Genomic DNA, 20,895 nt, shown 5'->3' with positions numbered 1-20,895 from the left:
AGAGGGTGGGGGAGGATGACGAGAGCAGGGTGCACTTGTGACAGCGGGAGCCCTGTTGGAATAACCCGCATAGGAGATTCCACTTCTGCAAAGCATGGGGCAACCCCATTCAGAGGGTTATGTCATCCACGGGGTGGTCTGGAACGTGGATGCGAGGACACAGAGGTCTTGAGGACTGAAAGGCCACTGGGGGCAGGGGCCTAAGAAAGGACTGTCCCTTGGGTTTTGTGCATCTTGTTTCACGAAGACCCTCTCAGTGTGCGAAGGACGCGACTTGGGCGCCAGTGCTTGCCCGCAGGTGAGCCGGCCTGTACTTGATGCTGAGGGAAGGGGAGAGACAGGCACCAATTGCTGGTTTGGGGTTAGCCCTCCCCTCTCCCCCTTCCTCACCCTCACCCCACACCTATGGCTCTGGTAGCACAAACAAGATGGGCCTGTATCCTCAGCCCGGGATGGACATCTTTCAAATGCCCGCTGGGCACACTGACCGTCATTTTCAGGTCACACGCACACGCACACTCTGTTAACCCTGCGCAATTTCAACACTGTGATGGTGGCATCAGGCTCATCAAGTCGGTCCCCACTCAGTAACCCTGCGCACGACGGAAGGAAGCCCCGCCCAGTCTCCCGACATCCTCACAGCCATTCCTATGGGAGACCCCTACTTCAATAGCCACGCTGCCAGCCCCTCCCAGGGAGGGTCTTCCTCTCTTTGGCGGCCCTTGTGCGGGCTTGCAACACCACACAGTAGACACAATGCTTCCACGCGCAGAAACCTTTTGGGATGGGCTGGAGTCAAATATGGATTGACTGACCTGGGACCTTACGACAGGCAGCATTTACTGTAGTGTGGGAATTGAGTCCTCACCAAGGGTGCTTACTTACTGAAACACGCAAGGAATTTTCTATCCAGAAAACCCACTCCCACAGAGGTCTTAGACTATTAGGACTGACAGCAACGCTGTGGGCTCCTGGAACAGCCACCTCTGACCAAGGAGAGCCTGGGACCCGCTCCTGCCGAGTGGGTCCATGGGCCCCTCGGTCCCATGACGAGGTCAAGCTTCATCCCGGAGATGGCACCTCACCAGGGTGAGTGGCTAAGCAGAGCAAGGGACCCACAGCCCCTCCATGCCCGCCTCTCTCATAGCAAGTGACCTCTGACAAAAGCACCCAGATTCACATGCTGGGGAGGCTCTCTCTCAGCCCCTCCATTCCTTACTCCTCCCCCAGCCATCTGTAAGCTCAGTGTTATCTTGGAACAAGTTAATAGGAATGGTGGCACAGGGGTCCCCAGGGTGCAGCCACATCCACCCAGAAATGGGAGCACCCAGTCCACTTGATGCACCTCTGAAGAAGGCCAAGTGACCTGCTTCCACAGATTAGCCTCTGCAGCCCTGGGGAGCACGCGGGTGACATGAGCCTCGGGCTCTGTGCCCGTGCAAAGGACCCTAGAAATCAGGCTGCTCTTTCCTCACCCCGATTGCACTGATGAGGCAGGTTGGTTGCAGAGAAACAGCAAAAGGAAGGCAGATGCTTCCACATGCCCGAGAGCATCAGGGGTCCTTGGCCCCTGAGGTCACGTGGCCGGGATGGAGCGTCCCCTGAGCCCCTCCCTGAATTCAGAGAGGGCGCATCGGATGGAAACCGAGGCAGTCCCTGTCCTCCATGGCCCCTTCCTGGAAGCCCTGCATGTGAGCAGCAGGCTGAGACATCGGTGGGAGCGGGAGGAGGGGGTGCTTTTCATTTCATTTGAAATATTTTAGTGTCCCTCTCCTTTGTTCGATGCTGAGGTCCCAACCTCAGGAATGTGTGGCCTCTCATGGACCAGGGACCATGGCCCTCTCAGGGACACAGAGGAGTGGGTTTCAGGGCACTTTTCGTCCAGACGTGATCTGAAATCAGAAGAGGTAAACGGGCCTTGGGTTCCCCAAAGGACGCCAGTGTCATGCAAAGACAACCTGTGCACGGGGAGGGTTCCCTTCTAGGCCCCGAGTGCCCAGCAGAGGCCTCGGGCGGACATCTGCACTCAATGCCCGTGTCTGGCCTCTGGCTGCCTGTTGTGTGAGGCCAGCTCAGATAGGCCTCCACCTCAGGACTTCCTAACCCTGCTCCTCCTCCCATATCCCCTCCTCCTCTGCCGGTCACTGCAACAGCCACCCGGAAGGCCTGGAGAGGGGTGACAGGTTACCACAGGTCACACCAGAAAACAGAAGGATGCAGCCCCTGGTCTCTTCTCAGCCACGTGCTCCTGGTCCTCTGCCCTGCTTGTCACCCTGGCCCCATGGGGAGAAGGCACGCCATGGCCGGTCCTGCTCTCTCTGCTCTGGGCTGGCCTCCACTGCTGCAGGCAGAGGTGTCTGCCGGACATACTGTTCTGATCTTGGGATTTGCTCTCCGCTGGGATGGCCCCTGCACACCAGGGAGCGGATTGGTGAAGGTGTGGGTTCTGCCTTTGAGCAGATCAATCCCCAGGGAAGCAAAGGGGCCACACTATCTACACAAGTCAGTCCTTCCCCAAAAGGCCACACTCACTGCCAGGGGGGTTGATGAGACTTGTAACAGGACAAGGGAGGGCTGCCCTCGTGAGTTTCCCAGCCCCGCCACAGAGCAGCTGGAGGATTTGAACTGATGACCTGGCCGGGGGGGGGGGGGGGGGGGGGGGCACAGGAGAGGTTCCTCTCACCCCAGCTCAAAGCTCAGTGTTTCCAAATTCACAGCCGGGAAGTGGGCTGCAAGGACTGAAGTCTCAGTGGTGAGGAACGGATCGGCCCGTGGAGAGCCACTCGGCCCCTCCACACCTCGCCTGCTGGTGGGAAAAGGGGTTCTTGGGGCGAGGGATTAATGTCCCAGCCTCCGTCACCTGGGCGGTTGGCTACGTGAAGGTGGCGGTGGGCACAGACGCACCCTGCTCGCCCTGTCCGAGGATAGAGGGCTGTTCTTGTCTCTCTCCTGTTCGCTGGGCACTCACAGTGGTTCGCTACACACCCAAGTGTGCAAGATACCGTCCTGACTAGCTCATATCCTAGAAAAGTAAGGACTACGCATCAAGCCAGACAGAAGGACTCATGGGAGAGACCTTCTTCCAGAGAAGGGAAGGGATTCCCAGTTGTAGGAAGTGCAGCTGCCTGGGGTTTCACGGAGCGTGCTGTCTTTCGCTCTCTGCTTCTTTGGGAAGGGAGTATGTCTGCAGACACAGGAGCAGAGGCTGGTGCTCTGCTGACCGTTCTGGGGTGAAGCTGGTCTGGAAGGGCAGTTCGTGCTCCTTCTCTGACTCCCCAGGTGCCCCTCTGAGTTTCCCCCCTTCCGACTCCAGGAGTCCCTGGGGTGCTAAGGGACCAAAAAGTGGAGGTCAGTGCCTACCCAAGGGCACCTGTGTCGGAAGGCCTAGCACGCTTGCTTCAAAAACTCAGCAGCCGAAAGGGCTGTGGGGCACACGGTCACCACGAGAAGGGGTGTTGGACCCTTTGGGTGGATTAGAAAAAGCACAAGCTAAGTCCCAAGTGGCTGTGGCAGTCAGGGGGCCTTTGGGAATATTCCTCATTTCCTCCTTCTGGGCTCCCTCTACAGGGAGCTGCGGCAGCCATGAGCAGAAGGGATGGGCTCTCTCCTGGGAAGAAGCACGCTTCCTCTGTCCTGGAGCAGCAGCGCCCGATGCCATGTCATGACGGCACCCGGCAGTCTCCCAGGAAGAGCCTCCCCCAGGCCTGTGCTGCCTGGTGGATGCACACCTTGTAACATCCTTGTCAGGTGCCATGGTGGCAGCCCCACTCCCACCCAGCCCACGCACAGCAGCACAAAACACTGCCCAGTCCTGCGCCAACATCTAAAGGGTCCTTAGGTGGAAGCCATGATTGCAGCCACCGTGCCAATCTGTCTCCCTGAGGGTCATTGGCAAAAACGATGTCCTTTCCAATGATGGTCCTTCCTGATAACGTGTCCAAAGTATGTGAGACAAAGTCTGTCCATCCCCAGCTCGAAGGAGCACTCTGGCTGTACCTCTTCCAAGACAGAGTTGTTTGTTCTCCCAGCGGCCCGTGAGACAGTTAATGTTCTCTGTCAACACCACCATTCAAAGGCATCCATTCTTCTTCCTCCTTCCTCGTCCCCCTTTCTGCTTTCACATACATATGAAGTGATAGAAAACAGTGTGACGTGGGCCAGACAAAACTTAGTCCTCAAAGTGTCATCCTTACTGACAACAAAACTTGGCACACAGAATAAGCAAATACCCTCCCAGGATGTGTAAGATGTGGCGTTGGCAGCCAGAAAACATGGCCACTCATGGTTCCCAGAGGAAGGGAAACAGAAGACCGTGTTACACAATGATCCCAAAATTGCTCAACATATTTTACATGTACCTTGGAAGAAAGAAACCCCCAAACCTAAATGTGACCCTAGAAGCACTGGAAACACTTGTTCACTATGCCAAGACTGGGGAACAGCTACCTGGTCTGCCAACTGGAAGAGATCCCTATTTCTACCCAGTCCAAAGAAAGATGACCCCACCTCGCGTGCAAATTAGAGAACACGATCGTGAACAGCACACACAAGTACATTTTTTGTTGCAGCAACATTGCAGCCACACATGACAGGCAGAAATGCAAGCAGAAATCAGAAGAGGACCTAGACCAGGGTCCTCATTGATGACCTCAGATGGCTCTTCTCAAAGCAGGGAATCCAGGAAGACATTTACTTGTGTCTTCTTGACTTTGTGAAGGCATTCAACTGCATGGATCATAATAAACTATGGATATGAAGAAAAACAGGAATCGCAGACCACGTCAGTGTCATCTTGTGGAAGCTGCACATGGATCAAGAGCCAATCGTTTGAACAGAACAAGGGAATACTGCATGGTTTAAAACTAGGAAAGGTGTGTTACAGGGTTGTATCCTCTCACCACACTTATCCAATCCGAATGCTGACTAAGAAGCTGGATTATATGAAGGATGTGGCATCAGGATTGGAGGAAGGTTTATTAACAACCCGTGATATGCAGATGACACAGCCTGGCTTACCGAAAGTGATGAGAACTTGAAGCGCTTGCTGATGAACATCGAGGAGCATAGCCTTCAGTAGGGATTGCAAATCAATTTAAAGAAGACAGAAATCCTCACTACCAGACCAATAGGTAACATCATGACCAATGGCGAAAAGGTGGACATTATCAAGGATGCTGTCTTCTGGGATCTGCAATCATGCTCATGGAAGCAGTGTCGTGAGATAAAAAATGCATCGCAATGGGGAGTTCTGCGGCACAAGACCCCTTTTGAGGGCTGCAAAGCAAGCATGTGACTTTGAGGACTGGAGGCCTATGACTGCAGCCGTGGCATTTTCAATTGCCTTATATGCGTACGAAAACTGGACACCAAATAAAGAGGCGTGAAGAAGAATCTATGTGGTGAAGGTATAGAGTATTGAAGCACTACCTGCCCAAAGGACAAACGAATCTGCCAGAGTGCTCTGTGGGATGGTCAAGGTTACCCCGTGTGCATTAGACAGGTCATCAGGCAGGACCCGTCCCTAGGACATGCCAGCCTGCTTGGCCGAGTGGAGGGGCAGCGGAGAAGGGGAAGGCCCTCAAGGAGACAGACGGATACAGTGGCTGCAACAAAGGGCTCAGACGTAAGAACGATGGGGAGGGTGGCGCAGGACCGGCCGGTGTTTCTTTCTATTAAACAAATGGTCGCTAGGAGGCAGAACTGGCCGGGTGGCACCAGGGGCCCATGGGACTCCAGAGCCAGGCTTCGCTCTGTTTTGAAACAACGAACAAGATCATGCGTATTTTAGGCTTTGTGGGCCACGGGGGCCAGCTGAGCTGTTCAACTTGCCGTGTGTCAGGAACACAAACATGTTGAAGCATGAATCGGAGACACGGGACGCCTCTTTCGGAGCCTGGGCACTGCCCTCCACCCGTGTCTGAGCCTGGGTACTCCGCTAGGATGTGCTGGCTGCAGACACACGGGGAGCTTCCGGCGCCACACCGGCCTCCGAGGTAGAGAGAGAGGGTTAGACGTCATCTTGGTGTCTGTGGACGGTGTTTTTAAAGCACAAGAAAGAGGTAAGACCATCACACAGCAGCTGAAAAAGGGAGTGAAGGGGGAGCTTTTTGTTTTTGTTTTCTCTCAGGCTGAGTCAGGCATATTTCTTTGTGTCCAGGAGGAAATGCGAAGGCTTGGGGTTGGGAGTGGCAACGGTTGATTAAAAGTAAGCCGTGTCCAGAGGGACTCCGGCTCAGAGACCAGGGCTCAGCGGCTGGAGGTGCCTCAGAGCCCGTGTGAGGACAGGGCCCATGTGAGATGGGAAAGTCCCGGAGCCTCGGGGAGGAGAGGATGAAGACAGTGCCTCTCTTTCCCGTGTTCTTTACACGTGCATACAGGACGAAGGAGGGTGTGAGCGGGAGACTTGGGGTCCAAGACAGCCAGGCTAGGAGCCCAGGGCATGGCCAATGACCCTGAAGATGAGTGGAATCAAAGGGGCAAGGGGCTCCTCCGTTGGTTTTGGAATACCCACCTGAACTCTGCTGGTTCCTGCTCTAGAGGAAGCCAGGACTCCCCACCATGCACCTGTGGAGAGCCACTCAGTTCCAGGAAGGGCTTACTTGTTCCCCCAAGGGCAATGCCGACAGGGCCAAGAGGATGACCCCGAGGGCCACAGAGAAGGGCAGCTATGGGGCCACACACACACACACACAAGAGTGGAGTTAGGTCTAATGCGTGCCCTGGAGGATTGAGGGTGCAGGAATGCTGTGGCCAAGGACCTCTGGGAGAAGTGCAGGCAGAATGCTTCCTGGACGTTGGGATGGGGAGACTTCCTCTGATTTCCCTTGGACCTCAGCTAGGAGGGGGCCTGTCTCTGGGGAAAATGCACCATGCTTGGTAGAGTAGAAGGTGGGTGAAAATGAGGAAACCGTCATGAGCCAGACAGATACGGTGACTGCAGCAGTGAGCTCAGACGTCCCAGCAATGGTGAGAATTTCTCAGAACCAAGTAGCGTTCTGCTCTGGTGTGCAAAGGGTCCCTATGAATCAGGACCAACCCATGAAACCCATCACCAACCACAAGAGCACCACACAGGCTCACTCAACTAGGAAGAGATCACATGATCCAAGGTTAGTGAAATGCCCGTGGGGAAACGCTTCTCATGCAGCAGAGCATGTGGCTTCTGGTGGGTCTCTTCACCATGACTGTAAGTGTAGGATCAATTGGGAACTAGCAAAGAATATTGACAGCACCATGTGCTTCCAGGACACAACATAGCTGTCTTGGGAGGAGTACAGCCTGAATGCTCCCTAGAAGAAAGGGTGCGGAGCCCTCGCCTCCTGTGCTCTGGGTGTGTTTTCAGGAGAGACCAGTCTCTTGGTAAAGTAGGAGGTGAATGAAAAGAGGAAGGCCATCACCAAGGTGGACTGACACGGTGGGTGACTGCAATCACAGCTCAGATCAAACAGGCAAGGATAGGGCAGGGCTGAACCACGTGCTATCTTGTGGGGCCTAGGGTCGGTATGTGTCAGAACTCAATTGATTGTATCTGAGGAGCTCCAGTGGCATAGTGGTTCACATGTTGGGCTGCTACCCGCAAGGTCAGTAGTTCGAACCAACCAGTCACTCTGCAGGAGAAAGATGAGGCTGTGTCCTCCGTGGTGATGTATAGCCTTGGAGACCACAGGGAGCAGTTGTGCTCTGTCCTCTAGTGTCCTAATTGAATCCATGGCAAATGTTTAAGTAACAACACAACCCTTGGAAACATCTTAAATTTTGCCCATGAGCACCAGTGCCCTCGGCCCACACTTCAGTGACAGCTGGTGTTATCCATGTTCCACCTTTGGACAGTGATAAAGACATCAGAGCCATCCTGTGTAGGGTTTCCTATGGGGAGAGATTTCCCCTGCTGATACACCCGGGCTTCTGCTGCGGCAGGGAGGGTCCTCCAAAGCCCAGCACCTACCTGAGAGTGCCAGGCACTGCTGCCATTGACGGAGGAACTCCTTCTAGGGGACAGGCTCTTCAGGAAATACGCGGATCTCCCCATGTACCATGGTCCTATCATCTGCAGTCCCCTCATTAGTAGAAAAGGCAAGGGGCAGAAGGCCCGACTTGCTTAGCTCTCTTAATCCTTGGGTTTGTCGTGGACTAAAGTTCTCCTTTTAATTTAAAGTTAAAGGGAGTTAAAGTCCATCACTGCTCTCACAGAGACCCTCTAGGGCAGGCTGTGACTGCCCCTGTGCGCTTCTGAGACTGTAACTGGAAAGCCAACTGTCTCCCAAAGGTAAAGTTAGTCCTTTCCCATTTCAGGATGACTCCTGGGGATGTCCTGAACTTATCCCCGCTGAAATCACGATGAAGAGGCCCATGTTTCTTTGCTACTTGTCTCTTCCAACCCAAGTTGTCCATCTCTAATGCAAAATAGTCTTCGCTAATCAGAGCAGTAGTTGAGGAGTGATAACCGGCTTCTCACAGGAGATTGTGTTTATTGGGAAAACCACCAACTCAAAGATGCTATATTTTGCATTTTTCTTGTATCCACAACCAACAATGCTCATGGAAGTGGCTTACAAGAAATCAAATGGCCTGTTTCATTGGGCAGATCTGCTGCATAGCTCCTCCTTAGCATAGTGAAGAACAGGACGAAGCTGCGCCCATCCCAAGCCATGATTATTTTCAATCACCTCATACATACACGAACACTGGACAGTACATAAGGAAGACCCCGGAAAACCGATGCATTTTGAATTACGGTCTTGGGGAAGAATATTGACAATATCAGGGACTGCCAGATAAACAAATACATTTGTCACAGGAAAAGTACAGCCAGAATGCTCCTTAGATGCTAGGGTGGTGAGGTTGTGTCCCATAACCTCTGGGCAGGTTGTCAGGAGATACCAAGCCCTGCAAAGGGGCATCGTGCTTGGTAAAGCAGAGTGCAGCAAAGAAGAAGATGAACACCTGTCTGGAGACAGGTTGACCTGGTGGCCGCCACAGAACCTGAAACAACATCTGTGAGGTGGGCGCAGGGGTGCCTGGGAGTCAGAACAGACTTGACAGTGCCTAACAGAGACAAGAGATCTTTAGACGCTGCTGGAAGGAGCACAATCTAGCTACCCTAGCTAATCCTGTACAGGAAGCTAGAAGGAATTCACTTCTAGATTGACTTAAAACATAAATCCCCAAGGTTATTTGGCCTACCAAACCCTTTTCCACCAACAATAACAACTACAAACAAAAATTTACCCAGCGTCCTCCCGGCAATTAAAAGCATTTGAACAGCAGCCCAGGATACAGGATGAAGCACAGGCATCTGTTTTTGTCGCTCCCGGATGGTGCCCGCACTGCCCCTTGGGAAACACTGGATTCTGCAGCAGCCACAGACTAAAAGCTGCCTCTGGACACCCAGCCAAACAGGGATGAGCACTCAGACGGAGTTCCTCCGTGGTCAGAGCAGAGGGCCTCAGGTGCAACTCGAGAGCTGATCCCGGAAACCCAGTCGCCTTTCATGCCAGCTGCTGAAATTCTTGGGCTCTGTTTCTTAGCTGCTGAATTTTAATAGTTCTGGTTGCCTTTACACACATATGGAATTATGGTTTATTAGCTCTGGTAATCACCGAATGTCTTTATCCCTAACCCAATAGCTTAAACCTCTTATTCTTTATGCCAGAAATGGACATTGTTACACTCTCCCTTGATACATCCAAAAAACAGACCCTCTGCCATGGAGTTGATGCTGACCCACCGCGGTCCTTTAGGACTGTCCCTGTGGGTTTCTAAGACATGACTTCATGGGAGTAGAAAGCCTAGCCTTTCTCCTAACACCGACACCCTTGAAGTGAGCTGCATTTCACCAACACGTGTCCACCTCCCGGTCCCTGTCTAAGCGAAGGCCATGTTTTGTGTCCATTATTTTCCCGTGGTTGGCCTTTCTGCAGCGTGTCAGAGACAATGGCATGCTTTTATCCAAATAGCTCAGCCGACCATGCTGGCTGGCCCTCTGTCCACACCAGACTGCACTAATCCCCTTGCTCCACCCATCTTTGGTTATAAATTATCCTGCCTTTACTAGAATTTTGAAAAATCATTGAAGCAGAAAATTCACATCGTTATGGTTACCTCCAAGTTACAGCTACCTCCAGAGCCATCCGCCTGGCCCTCCCTTTCGATTTAGCTCACGTCTGGGCAGGTCCCGAAGAAAGGCTCCTGTGCCCCTCATGGGGCCATCTCTTTGTTAACAGTGCTTGATTACTATTACCATAGCAATATTGTCACTAGTAATCAGCTGTCTCACAAGTAATCATCAACACTTCCCTGTCTTGCCACAGCTCGAATTTGGAGCATGAGCCCATTGTGGTATTTCGGATTCACCGCCTGGCTCGAGAGCCCATCAGCACAGCCCCTTTCCCAGCACGCAAGCAGGGCAGGCCTGCCAGGCGACCCATCTGGACAAGTCCTGCTGCCTGCAAAGCCTGCCCCTCCCCCCATCCGTTTGGGGCCATAGCACCTTGAAAGCTTCATTACACTCCCATCGTTACTTAAGGAGCCCTGGTGGCACTGTGGAGTAAGTGTTGGACGGCTCAGCACCAGGTTGGCAGTTCAAACCCACTGGTGGCTCTACAGGACACAGAGGAGGCTGCCTGCTCCTGGGAAGGTTTCCAGTCTCAGGAACCCAACAGAGCAGCTCTGCTCTGTCCTGCAAGGTCCCAAGGAGTCAGAGCCAGCTCAGTGGCGGTGGTTCAGTTTAGGTTTTTATTTAGATGGGTCTTTACATTGACACAAGGTATTAAAACAAGAACTCAGAACAGTGTCGTCTGAGAAGGAAGCATGTCACAATGGAACCAGCTCTGTTTTCCCTGGGATCACCTGGCATGGTCATTGTAGGTCTGTCTCCCTTGGGATTACCCGACAAGTGTCTTTAAAGAACTGGACTTTTTCCTATGACGCCTTCAGTGTGGATCATGACTCAATTCAAGGAAGGCCCAAATCCTCACAACTGGACCAGCAGGGAGTGTCATGTTAAACAGAAAGACTGAAGTTGTCAAGGATTTCGTCCTGCTTGGATCCACAGTTAATGCTCATGGAAGCAGCAGCCAACATTTCAAGACACATTATGTTAGGTGAATTTGCTGCCCAAGACCAGTTTAAAGTGTTGAAAAGCAAGGATGTCGCATTGAGGACTAAGGTACGTCTGACCCAAGTCATGGTATTCTCCACTGTCTTATTTGCATGTGAAAGTTGAACCCTGAATATGGAAGACCAAAGCAGACCTGATGCATTTGACGTGTGGCATTAGAGAAGCACATTGAAAGTATGGTGAACTGCTAAAAGGATGAACCAATCGGTCTTGAAAGAAGTACAATCAGAGTGCTTCCTAGAGGCAAGGATAGCGTGACTTCATCTCACCTAGACTGGCCCGTGGAGGAGCACATCATGCTGGGAACAGCGGAGGGGCAGTGAGGAAGAAGAGCCTTGAGGCGAGCTGGGTGGACACAGTGGCTGCACAACGTGCTCAGGCCGGGAACAATGGTGCGCACGATGCAGGGCCAGGCAGTGTCCCCTCTGTGGTGCATAAGGTCTCTACGGGCCGAACCCACTCGATGATCCCCATTAACAGCAACAACAGGAGGCCACAAACCCAAGCCAGGGTCTTTTCGGTGCTGATCCCACAGGCTCTCTCCTTGAGGTCCTGGAGTCTGGAGCAGCCCCGGCATCCTCGCACGAGCCTGTCCTTCCCTGTGTGAGTCTCTCCTGCTCTTCCCAGACCTCAGAAGGAATTCAGTTTAGGACCCGCCCGACTTGGGAATAGCTTCATTCCCGTGACTTAAGAAGCCCTATGTCTCTCAATAAGACTGTAGTCACAGGTACGAACCTTCCCCTTTCTACAGGTATCTGGGGGTCACGAGCTGATCAGTCCCAGGGCTTAGTGGCATGTCCCCACCCCCCACTTCCCACCCCCAGTGGCAGTGGTCTGAGTCTGTCCCACCAGAACCTTCTCTAGGGCTGTGACCTGTCCAGAAATCACGAGCACTCTAAGAAGCCTTCTCAGGGGCTTCGCTGTGCTGAGAAGCTGCTGCTGGACTTGAGCTCTGAATGCTCCAAATGCAATGAATTATTCATTCAGCGAATGATCATTTGGGCTGCTAATTGAAAACTCCCCTTTCAGGCATAAGTGCGCTGCTGGCTCAGAGACACGGCCTGCTTCTGCTGGCTGATGGCCGTGACCCAGGCCTCCGCTCTCGGCCTCGACTCCGTCCTTCCAGAACTCGGGGCGGATGCCATCAGACTACTGGCAGAGCTGCTCACACTCACAGGACTTTTGAGGCCGATGCTCCAACTCGCCTGCTCAGTGCTCAGCCTCCCAAGTCTGGCTCCCGGAGCAGAGTGGAGGCAGCATTTCCAGAAGAGGAGAAAAGGGATTGTGTTGGGGTCTGGCCAGTGTTGTTGTTGTTGTTAGGTAGTTCTGACCCACAGCACCCCATGCACAACAGAATGAAACACTACCGGGTCCTGAGCCAGCCTCACCCTGGTTCCTGGCGCGATGTCCCTGCCCTTCTCATTGATGGTCTTGCTCCCCTTAGCTGCCCCGGCGGCGGGACTCCTGAAGCTCTCCTCGGAGGGCTCACATGTGCCCTCCCCACAGCATGCCCCACTGCTGCCAAGGCTCACGGATTCTGACCCCTGGAGACCCCGTAGGCTGGAACGGGCCCCTGCCTGATCTTTCCTTTGGCTAATGGTCAAGCACTTGACCACTGTGCCCCCAGGACCTTCAGACTCCTAGTGATCCTGCTCAAGGCACTGGTGCTGGAGAGCCGACGGAAGTAGGCGGCCACCTCTGTCTGCTGCCGGGCAGCCACTGTGTGTGAACCGCTGACCCTCCAGGTAGCAGCCTGATGCTCCCCCGCCACTCCACCTAGTTCCTTGAGGGGACAGCAACACAGGCTTCACTGGGCCATGACCAACCAGGGTTGGTCCACAATCCCGGGCTCTCATGCCCAGTGGGTACGCACGAGGATGGCTATGTAGGCAGGGAACACACGCCAAAAAGCACTGCGTTCCCTTGTGATTTTGTGTCAAAGTCGCCCGGCTGAAACACCAAACACATGCTCAGGCTCACTCTTCCCCATGTCCTTTGACATGGAGAACTCAGAGCTGAGCCTGCTGGGCCACACTCAGAAGGAAGCACCCCACTGCACAAGTCACCAGCGGGACTGAGGGCCAGCGGGGCATGTGGCGTGGGAGAGACACGGGGCTCCAGGAATGGAGAGAATAGCAGCTGGGATGCTCCCGTGTCTGATGATGGCACTGGCAGAGAACACGGAACACGGACAGCCAGGCAAACAAACCCGTCTACCTAAAAGCTGCCTCTGCACCCAGGTCCAGGTATAGACCGGCCGCTTGGAGCCTGCCCTTCAAGGGGCAGCCCTCCTGCCGCCAGCAAGGACTAGTCAAGGGTTGGAGATGCCTGTTCCATGCCCATCCCTGAGCAAGGGTGCTGTGGCTGGGTTCTGACTCTCAACGACCCCACAGCAGGATGAGATGTTGCCCAGCCCTGCACCATCCCCACAGTCAGTGCTGTGTCTGAGCCCACGGTGGCTGCTCGTGTCAGTTCGTCTCGTCGAGGGGCTCCCACTCTTACACTGCCCCCCTACTTTACCAAGCACGATGGCCTTCTCCAGACAACACGTCCAAAGTGTATGGACCCCAGTATCACCCTCCTTGGTTCTGAGCAGCATTCTGGCTGCACGTCTTCCAGACAGATAGATTTGTTTGCACAGAGTAAGACATCAGCGCTGACCCCAGGGCAGTGGAAAAGAGGAAGGGCCTCCACAAGATGGACTGGCTGTGGCTGCAGAAATGGGCTCAAACCTGAGCACAACTGTGAGGGATGCAGGAGCAGGTGGGGTTTCCTTCTGTGGTGCATGGGGTCACTAAGAGTCGGGGCCCCCAACCACCACCTCCACCACCCAATTGTGGGAAGAAAGGTCTCAAGACCGGCTTCTGAAAAAGCAGCCAGTGATGCTGACAACAGCCAAACTCGGTGCTCCTGCAGCCGCTGGGAGTCAGGCCAACCTGCGGGGCAGTGCACAACCCTAGTGGCCTGCAATCCTCTCTCTTCAATGTCAGAGTGAGTGGTTTTAACCACTGCCTCCCAGAACATGGATCTGGTGCATGCTCCAGGTTGCCAGAGGGCGGCGGTTCTAAACCAGTCACTCCCTGGGAGAAAGGGGAGACAATCTACTCCATGAAGTCCCCTTCTCAGAACCCCCCAGGGACAGTCCTACCCTGTGCCAGGGCTGCTGTGAGTCAGCACAGACTCAGTTGGAAGTTAGCTGAATTGAGTTGTGGGAAATAGCGGTTCTGGTAGTGAAAGCCACTCCCCTGTGGTGTGGTTATTACAGCGGCCCTAGAGAGACAGGAAAACAATGGAGAAATTGAGCTCTGAAAAAACACATCATGCCACCACTTCCATGCGCCTGTCATGTGAAGGCATTTCTATCCCAATCCCTTTCTATATTAAAAAAGAAAGAAGCAGCTGAAACATAACTCCATTTATTCCAGATTTCAAACTCTGATGGTGGATGCTGCAGCATGAACTTTGAGCAAGGAAAGGACCCTCTGCCAGGACCAGCTGTGGGGCTCTGGACCTAGGACACATGCTCTCTAGGAAACCCTATGCAGGATGAAGTCAAAGATTGTGAAGCCCGGTCTCAGCTTCCACATCTGTAGAAGGGGTGGCCTTCCAGGCAGCCTAGCTCAAGGACCACGTGTTCTCACTCATTACAATTCCATTGCAAGTAGACAGCCTGGCGAGGCCCTCGATCTGGGAGCCTCTCTGGAGTTGTGGCACGCTAAGTGCTCTTCATTTACTAATTCTGACCACTGTGCCACATAACAAAATAACCAAGAGGAAACAGAGGGGTTAAACAGCGGAGCCAAGTCACAGGTGGAGGGGAGAAACCCAGTCAAGCCCATCACTCTCTGTCCTCTGTTTGAAATGAGGGTGAGGGGTGGGGGGTGGCAGATGCTGTGCACATTTCACAGTGTGCTGCGGGGGTTGCTGCTAAGGGCCTGCTTCTGCAACCCCCTGCTCCCCCGCCCTTCTCAGAGTCCACAAGTTGGAGCACAACATCTGGTCAGCTCTCTGGACCACTCACAACTCCCTCTGCACAGAAAAGTACCATGTCTCCTTGCTCTCTGCATCCGCACAGTAACATCATAACTAAAATGATTTAGTGGATTAGTGGTGGCAAATTACAAACACCTGACAACTGAGATTTCCCTGGCACAGAGAAATGGACCCAAAGTTGTATTCCTGGATGGCCAGAACCCCGTGGGCGCCCAGTTGCTGACCCTATGGTGTTGGATCTCCAGCCACCCGGAGGGGCCACAGGGAACTCCAATGAAAGAAGAGGTGACTGTCCCCTGTGGTCTGTGCCCACCAGCCCAGGAGCACCGGGCAGAGAGAGTGGGCAAGCTGCCAGCTCCTTCCTGGGGGAGACCCAGGCACCTGCAGGTCCACCTCCACCCAGGTGCAGGGGGGTGGGCCCCGCCCCCGCCCTCACAGGGGGCGCCACAAAGGCCCCCAGAGGAGGCAAACTCATGCTTCTTCCCTGGTCTCTTTTCCAGTTGAGCTGACAAGCTGAAGGAAACACCAGGAGTCGTCACTTGATGATGATGTGTACACATGCATTGTATATAATTTATATGTATATATATATATATATATATATATATATATATATATATATATAAATATAAAATGTTTGACTGTCAATTCAATAGGGTTTGCATTTCAGATGATAAAATTTGAGACCCCTGTTAAAAGGTGCCCTGATGGCATAGTGGTTATACATTGGGCTTCTAACTGCAAGGTCAGCAGCTTGAAACCCCCAGAGGCAAGTGGGGAGCAAAATGAGGCTTTCTGTTCCCATAGAGAGTTCATCTCAGTAACCCGCAGCGGCAGTTCTACCCTGTCCTAGAGGATCGCTAGGAGCCAGCATCAACTTGATGGCACTGAGTTTGGGTTTTTTGGGTGGTTATAAGATAAATATATGTGTAAGCATATATATGCTATTAACATCTTTGTCTTGTATATAAATATATATGTGTACATATGATTCTTTATATAACTATGCATATTTGTGTATATAGGTACACATGTGTGTGTCCCTAAGACAAAGAGGTCCACAGTGAAAGGACAGACTTGGAAGGCGGGGGCCAGGGAGGGGGGCTGTGGAGTGAAGACTCCTTTAACCCCCTGGGAAGACATGCTACATTTCCCAGCTCTTTGGGAAGAACCTGCATCCTTTCTTCAGGTCCAGATAAAGAAACGTCGGGCTTTCTGCAATTAAAACTCCTGATGGAACCAGACTTGGAAGGAAAAGTACCCCATCCCTGCTTGGCAAACTAGTTCAAATCACCATCAAAGCAGGAATCACCAATCAACTAATCAGTCAATCAACCCATCAACTCCACTGCAGTCACCTGGATTCCAAGTCACAGTGACCCTGCTACACAGGACCTCCAAGGTCGCTGTGTCCCAGGAGCAGACTGCATGCCCTCCCAGCCCCCCTTTGTACCCCAGGAGCTGGTGGGTACGTCAGCCTCTGATCTTCAATTTGTGGCCCTGCACCTTAACCCCTGCACCTGGCAGGCTGCATCTTTATTGACGCATGGGCCTTCCCATATGGAATCAATGCATATTCACGCCTGGTTCAAGGGCATGCTGAAATAAACCTTTAAAAGTCTGTGGTATTTCAAGACATGGCTATTTAAAACGCATGGGAATCAAAAAGTAATATAAATTAAATGTTTTGGAGTAGAACTTCTCCATTTAATTCAAATTCTGACTATCACCATCACAGATTTCACTCCAAGCTGGCTGGCTGTTGGGAACACTTGCTTGCTGCAGGGCCTCCAGCTTGAGGGCTGGGGTGGTGAGTGGGGGCTTTAGCCCCGGATGTGTTTCCCCGCTCAGACCCAGGGCTGGGTGGCCAAGCCCACTCCTGTTGTGTGGCCTTACCAGCTCCATCCCTGGCACGAAGCAGACCCTCATCAAAGAGCTGACAGCCATTGAGGAAAGTACCAACCAGGCTTCATTAGATGCTCTCTGTGGTCAGCAGTAAAGCACCCTGGTGCTGCAGCGGTGAGGCACGCAGCTGCTAGCCGAGAGCAGGGTAGTTTGAATCCACACACTGTCCCACAGCCCTGCAAACCCAAGGGCAGTCCCGATCTGCTCTCGGGGTCTGGTGAGTCCCGAGCTCTTTGAATCAGAAGAGCAGCAAAAGACACATTTGAAACAGACTAGTCAAACTGCTAACTCCTGCTAAACGCAGAACCTCCCTGCCATCCCAATGATTCCCACTCCCAGAAGCCGGACAGGGCAGGGCAGAGCAGAACTGACACTGGGAGGCCCCGAAGCTGTCAGCCTTTATGGGGACAGACTGCTTCCTCTTTTTCCCGCGGGGCGGCTAGAGGGTTCAAACTGCTGACCTTGTAGTTAACAGCCCTGTGACTGACCCCCTGCACCACCAAACTCCTCTTCAAGACACGCTGTCGGGTTCATTGGTGATGTTCCAAGTCTTCAGATTCTGCTCCTCAGACACTAAGCCTATGGGAGCTTTTGGCGGCAGAAAATAACCAAATAAATGAGGTGGTGGCCTTTCAAGGGTGCCCTGGTGGCTGAGAGACGGGCTGCTAATGTCCAGGTCAGCAGTCCAAACCACCGGTCACTGCAAGGGAGAAAGATGGGGCTTTCTCCTCTCAGAGCCTCCGGGGGGCAGTGCCATCCCCCCCCCCGAAAGGGGGCCTCTGAGTCAGGTTTGAGATGCTGCCTGTTGGGGGACTTTTCTGCTCAGGGTTCTTGTTGCAGAATAACACAAACAACTCCAAAAAAAAAGACTCATAATATGAGCAGCTCAGGGGCTCTTTTACAGCATGATGGACAGGCAGGCTGGCAGGGTTCTGACCGTCCAGCCAGGTCAGGAGGCCCCCCAGGGGCCGATGGGCAGGACGGCCCACTCACGACAGTTCTCTTCCTGAGTGGGCACAGACCTGCTGTGACACCCCCACCCCCACCCCTCCAAGCTCTCAGAAGCCCTCCTGCTCTGTCCTGTGGGTTCCTGTTTCCAGAGCCTTCTGCAGCCCTAGGCTGCCCAATCACAGACAGCAGGGCATGCTCCCAGAATTGCCAGACTCTGCTATGAGAACTGATGAACATCTAGAGCACGTCAGGGTCAGGCAGCAGAGCCAAGGGTGCAGAGGACTCAGCCCGAGGCTCAGGCAGCAAAACACAGAGGCTTGGTGCCCCAGGTCCACCGAGTGCAGCATGCCAGCAGCTCTCTCTTGAGGTGGGAACCTGGGCAGCCTCCCGGGAAGCTAGTTGCCGGTGGGGAGGAACTCACCCCTGCCCACGAACACCGTTCTACGTCAGCACGTCCCATCTTCCAGGGGCCTGTCCACCCACCCAGGTAGATGAAGATGAAGAGGGTGTGAGTAATACTAAATCCACATCCCTGCAAGGATGGCTGTGGGGTCACAGCTTGTGCTGACTCCCAGTGAGGCTCCTCGTGACCGCCAGGCATCTCGTCCGGTGCACTGCTGCCTATCTTTCAGTTGGAGACTGAGAGCTGAGCAGTGTGGGCCTGCATGAACTTGTGTTTATGTGTGGGTGTGTGCTGTGGGAGCCCAGAGTGCCCCTATGCCTTGCCCAGGACAGGGTCAGTGACTGAAGGAGGTCTCTGGGCACAGTACAGGGGACACTAGAAGCCCAGAGAGGCAGAAGGTCCCAGGACAGCTGGGTCCTGGGCCAGGGCCCTGTGTGCCAAACAAACAGGACTGGAGGCCAGGAGCGTGCAGGAATGAGGGGAAGAGATGCCCGGGTGAATTTTCTTAAAGAGGATCTCACCAAAGTGCATGCACCCCATAACATGGAACAAACAGGGAGGGGGCAGCAAGTCAGAGAGATCTCTGGTCAGTCAGGTGGGTCCCACTGCAGCAGAAGACACATGCTGTGGAGACCACGCATGTCTGTGTCGAGGAGCATCGAGCTGGGGTGGGGGGGACACGCACCAGCCTTTAAATAAATGTAGGGAGGCAGCTAAAAATAGACATCACCTGCTGCCCCTTCCAGCAGCCTGACCACTGGCCTCCAGGATTATATTACAGAGGGCAGAGCTCCTGGGACGAAGGAAAGACATTGCAGGCCCAAGAGAAGCGACCCCTGTCCAGTACAAGGGCAGTGCAGATTCCATGGTGCCACCCTTCCCTGCCATGGTGACGGTGGGGGTATCTGCCGTCCCCCCCACATGCTTCTAGCTTCCGGTCCCTCCCAGAGCTCTTCAGAGGCCCAGAAAGCCAAGCCCAGTGGCCTGGCCACCGGACAGGACAGTAGCAGTGCCCCCTATGGTGTCCACCACTGGGATCTAGGAAGCCACCTCCCTCCCCAGAACGGCCCCAACCTTTTGGTTTGTGGCCAAGGGCCCGCCACTGCTCTGCTGCACCAGCGCCCCTTGTTCAGCAGACAGTCTGGGGGGAGGGACCGGAGGCTTCATTTTTTTAAAGAGCCCACTGGGGTAGTGCGCTTTCACACCCAGAGACGTCTGAAACACCACCCACCCACCCCCTCACCCATCCTGGGCAGGGCTGCGGAGGCAAACTGCCCCACGAAGGGGCAGCTCTCTGCTTTCCTGAGCCAGCTAAGACCACAATCCCCTTCCGGCGGGGGCACCCACCAACAGGCCCATCCTTAGTCCCTCAGCTAGGAAACATCCCCGGCCAGCGAGCCCTCCGAAACTGGGGGGACAGCGACGGATGCCCCCTCCAGCATACCACGGAGCGCAAAAGTTTGGGCCCCCAGCCCCCCGCGGGGAAGGGCCGCCATCCACAGGTCCCGGGGAGAGCCAGCGCCAGCGGGGACGGGGCGCGGAAGACGGACCGGGCACCTCTGACATCAGCTCAGCGCGCGCTGCCCTGGGTCCCGGACCGAGCCTCCGCCAACACCAGCACCAGCACGGCCGCCTGCTTCCCCGGGCGCGGGCGCAGCTGCCTCGCGGTGCCCACTGGGGGCAGCCGGCCCGGGAGCGGGGGCGCGCGCTAGCCGGGGACCCCGGAAAGTTGGCGGGTGGGCGGCACTCACCAGCCCGAGCCCGAAGAAGACGGCGAGCAGGGCGAGGCAGGCGCCCATGACGATGAGCAGCAGGAAGACGAGCAGCGGGTGCTGCTGGCTCAGGCGCGAGTAGGACTCGTACAGCCAGTCCTCCGGGCGCGCCCGCCCGCCCGCAGTCTCGGGCCCGTCCCGCAGGTACCGCCGGCGCCGCCGCATCGCCTCCCGCCACATCGGGCGGCCGGCCGGCGCCCCGCGCCCGCTCTCCCCGCGCGCAGGCAGCGCTCGGCCTCGGCCCAGAGCCGGCGAAGCCCGCGGAGCCGGCGGGCGGGGCCGCGCGCGGGCGGGGCGCGGGGGGCGGGCTCCCGGCCCATCCGCTCCGCCCGCTGCTCGCCGCCCCCCGCCCGCTCGTGCTGGGGACCTCCCTCCCAACCCCCACGTCCAGACCTTAACCCCCTGCTCGCTGGGTGGGAACCGACCAGGGGGCTACTGCCTGCTGCCCCTCTCCTCAATCTCAGAGGGGAGCTCCAGCGCCCAGTGACCCCCAACTTCCAGACCTTAACTCCCTGCTTGCTGGGTAGTAGAGAGCCTGCCAGGGGCTGCCACTCGCCGCCCCCCCCCATTACCCCTTTCTCAGGGTGGGGGCTCTAGCTCCAGTGACCCCCCTCCGACAGACATCCAGACCTTAAGCCCTTGGCTTGCTGGCTGGGGCCAGGCCAGGGCCTGGGGAGCATGAGCCCACCCTCTGGGAAGGGGCTCTGTCAGATCACCAATGACATACCAACCACAGAGACTTCAGGAACTTA

At 54.8% G+C, this 20,895-nt stretch overlaps 1 protein-coding gene across 2 annotated transcripts in view; it reads right to left on the bottom strand.

The window, feature by feature from the left end:
• Positions 1-20,331, bottom strand: part of ADCY2 (adenylate cyclase 2) — a 206,147-nt gene extending 185,816 nt beyond the window's left edge. For both annotated transcript variants that reach the window (XM_075540813.1, XM_075540814.1), the window contains exon 1: positions 20,123-20,331. In XM_075540813.1, the coding sequence (XP_075396928.1) occupies positions 20,123-20,323 (201 nt within the window). In that variant the 5' untranslated portion in view covers positions 20,324-20,331. The remainder of the gene's footprint in view (positions 1-20,122) is intronic.
• Positions 20,332-20,895: the final 564 nt, after the last annotated feature.

This window comes from Tenrec ecaudatus, chromosome 2, assembly GCF_050624435.1.
Source record: "Tenrec ecaudatus isolate mTenEca1 chromosome 2, mTenEca1.hap1, whole genome shotgun sequence".
Lineage (NCBI taxonomy): Eukaryota > Metazoa > Chordata > Mammalia > Afrosoricida > Tenrecidae > Tenrec > Tenrec ecaudatus.
The sequence above is the reverse complement of the archived record's forward strand: the minus strand, read 5'-3'. Positions and strand labels throughout refer to the sequence as shown.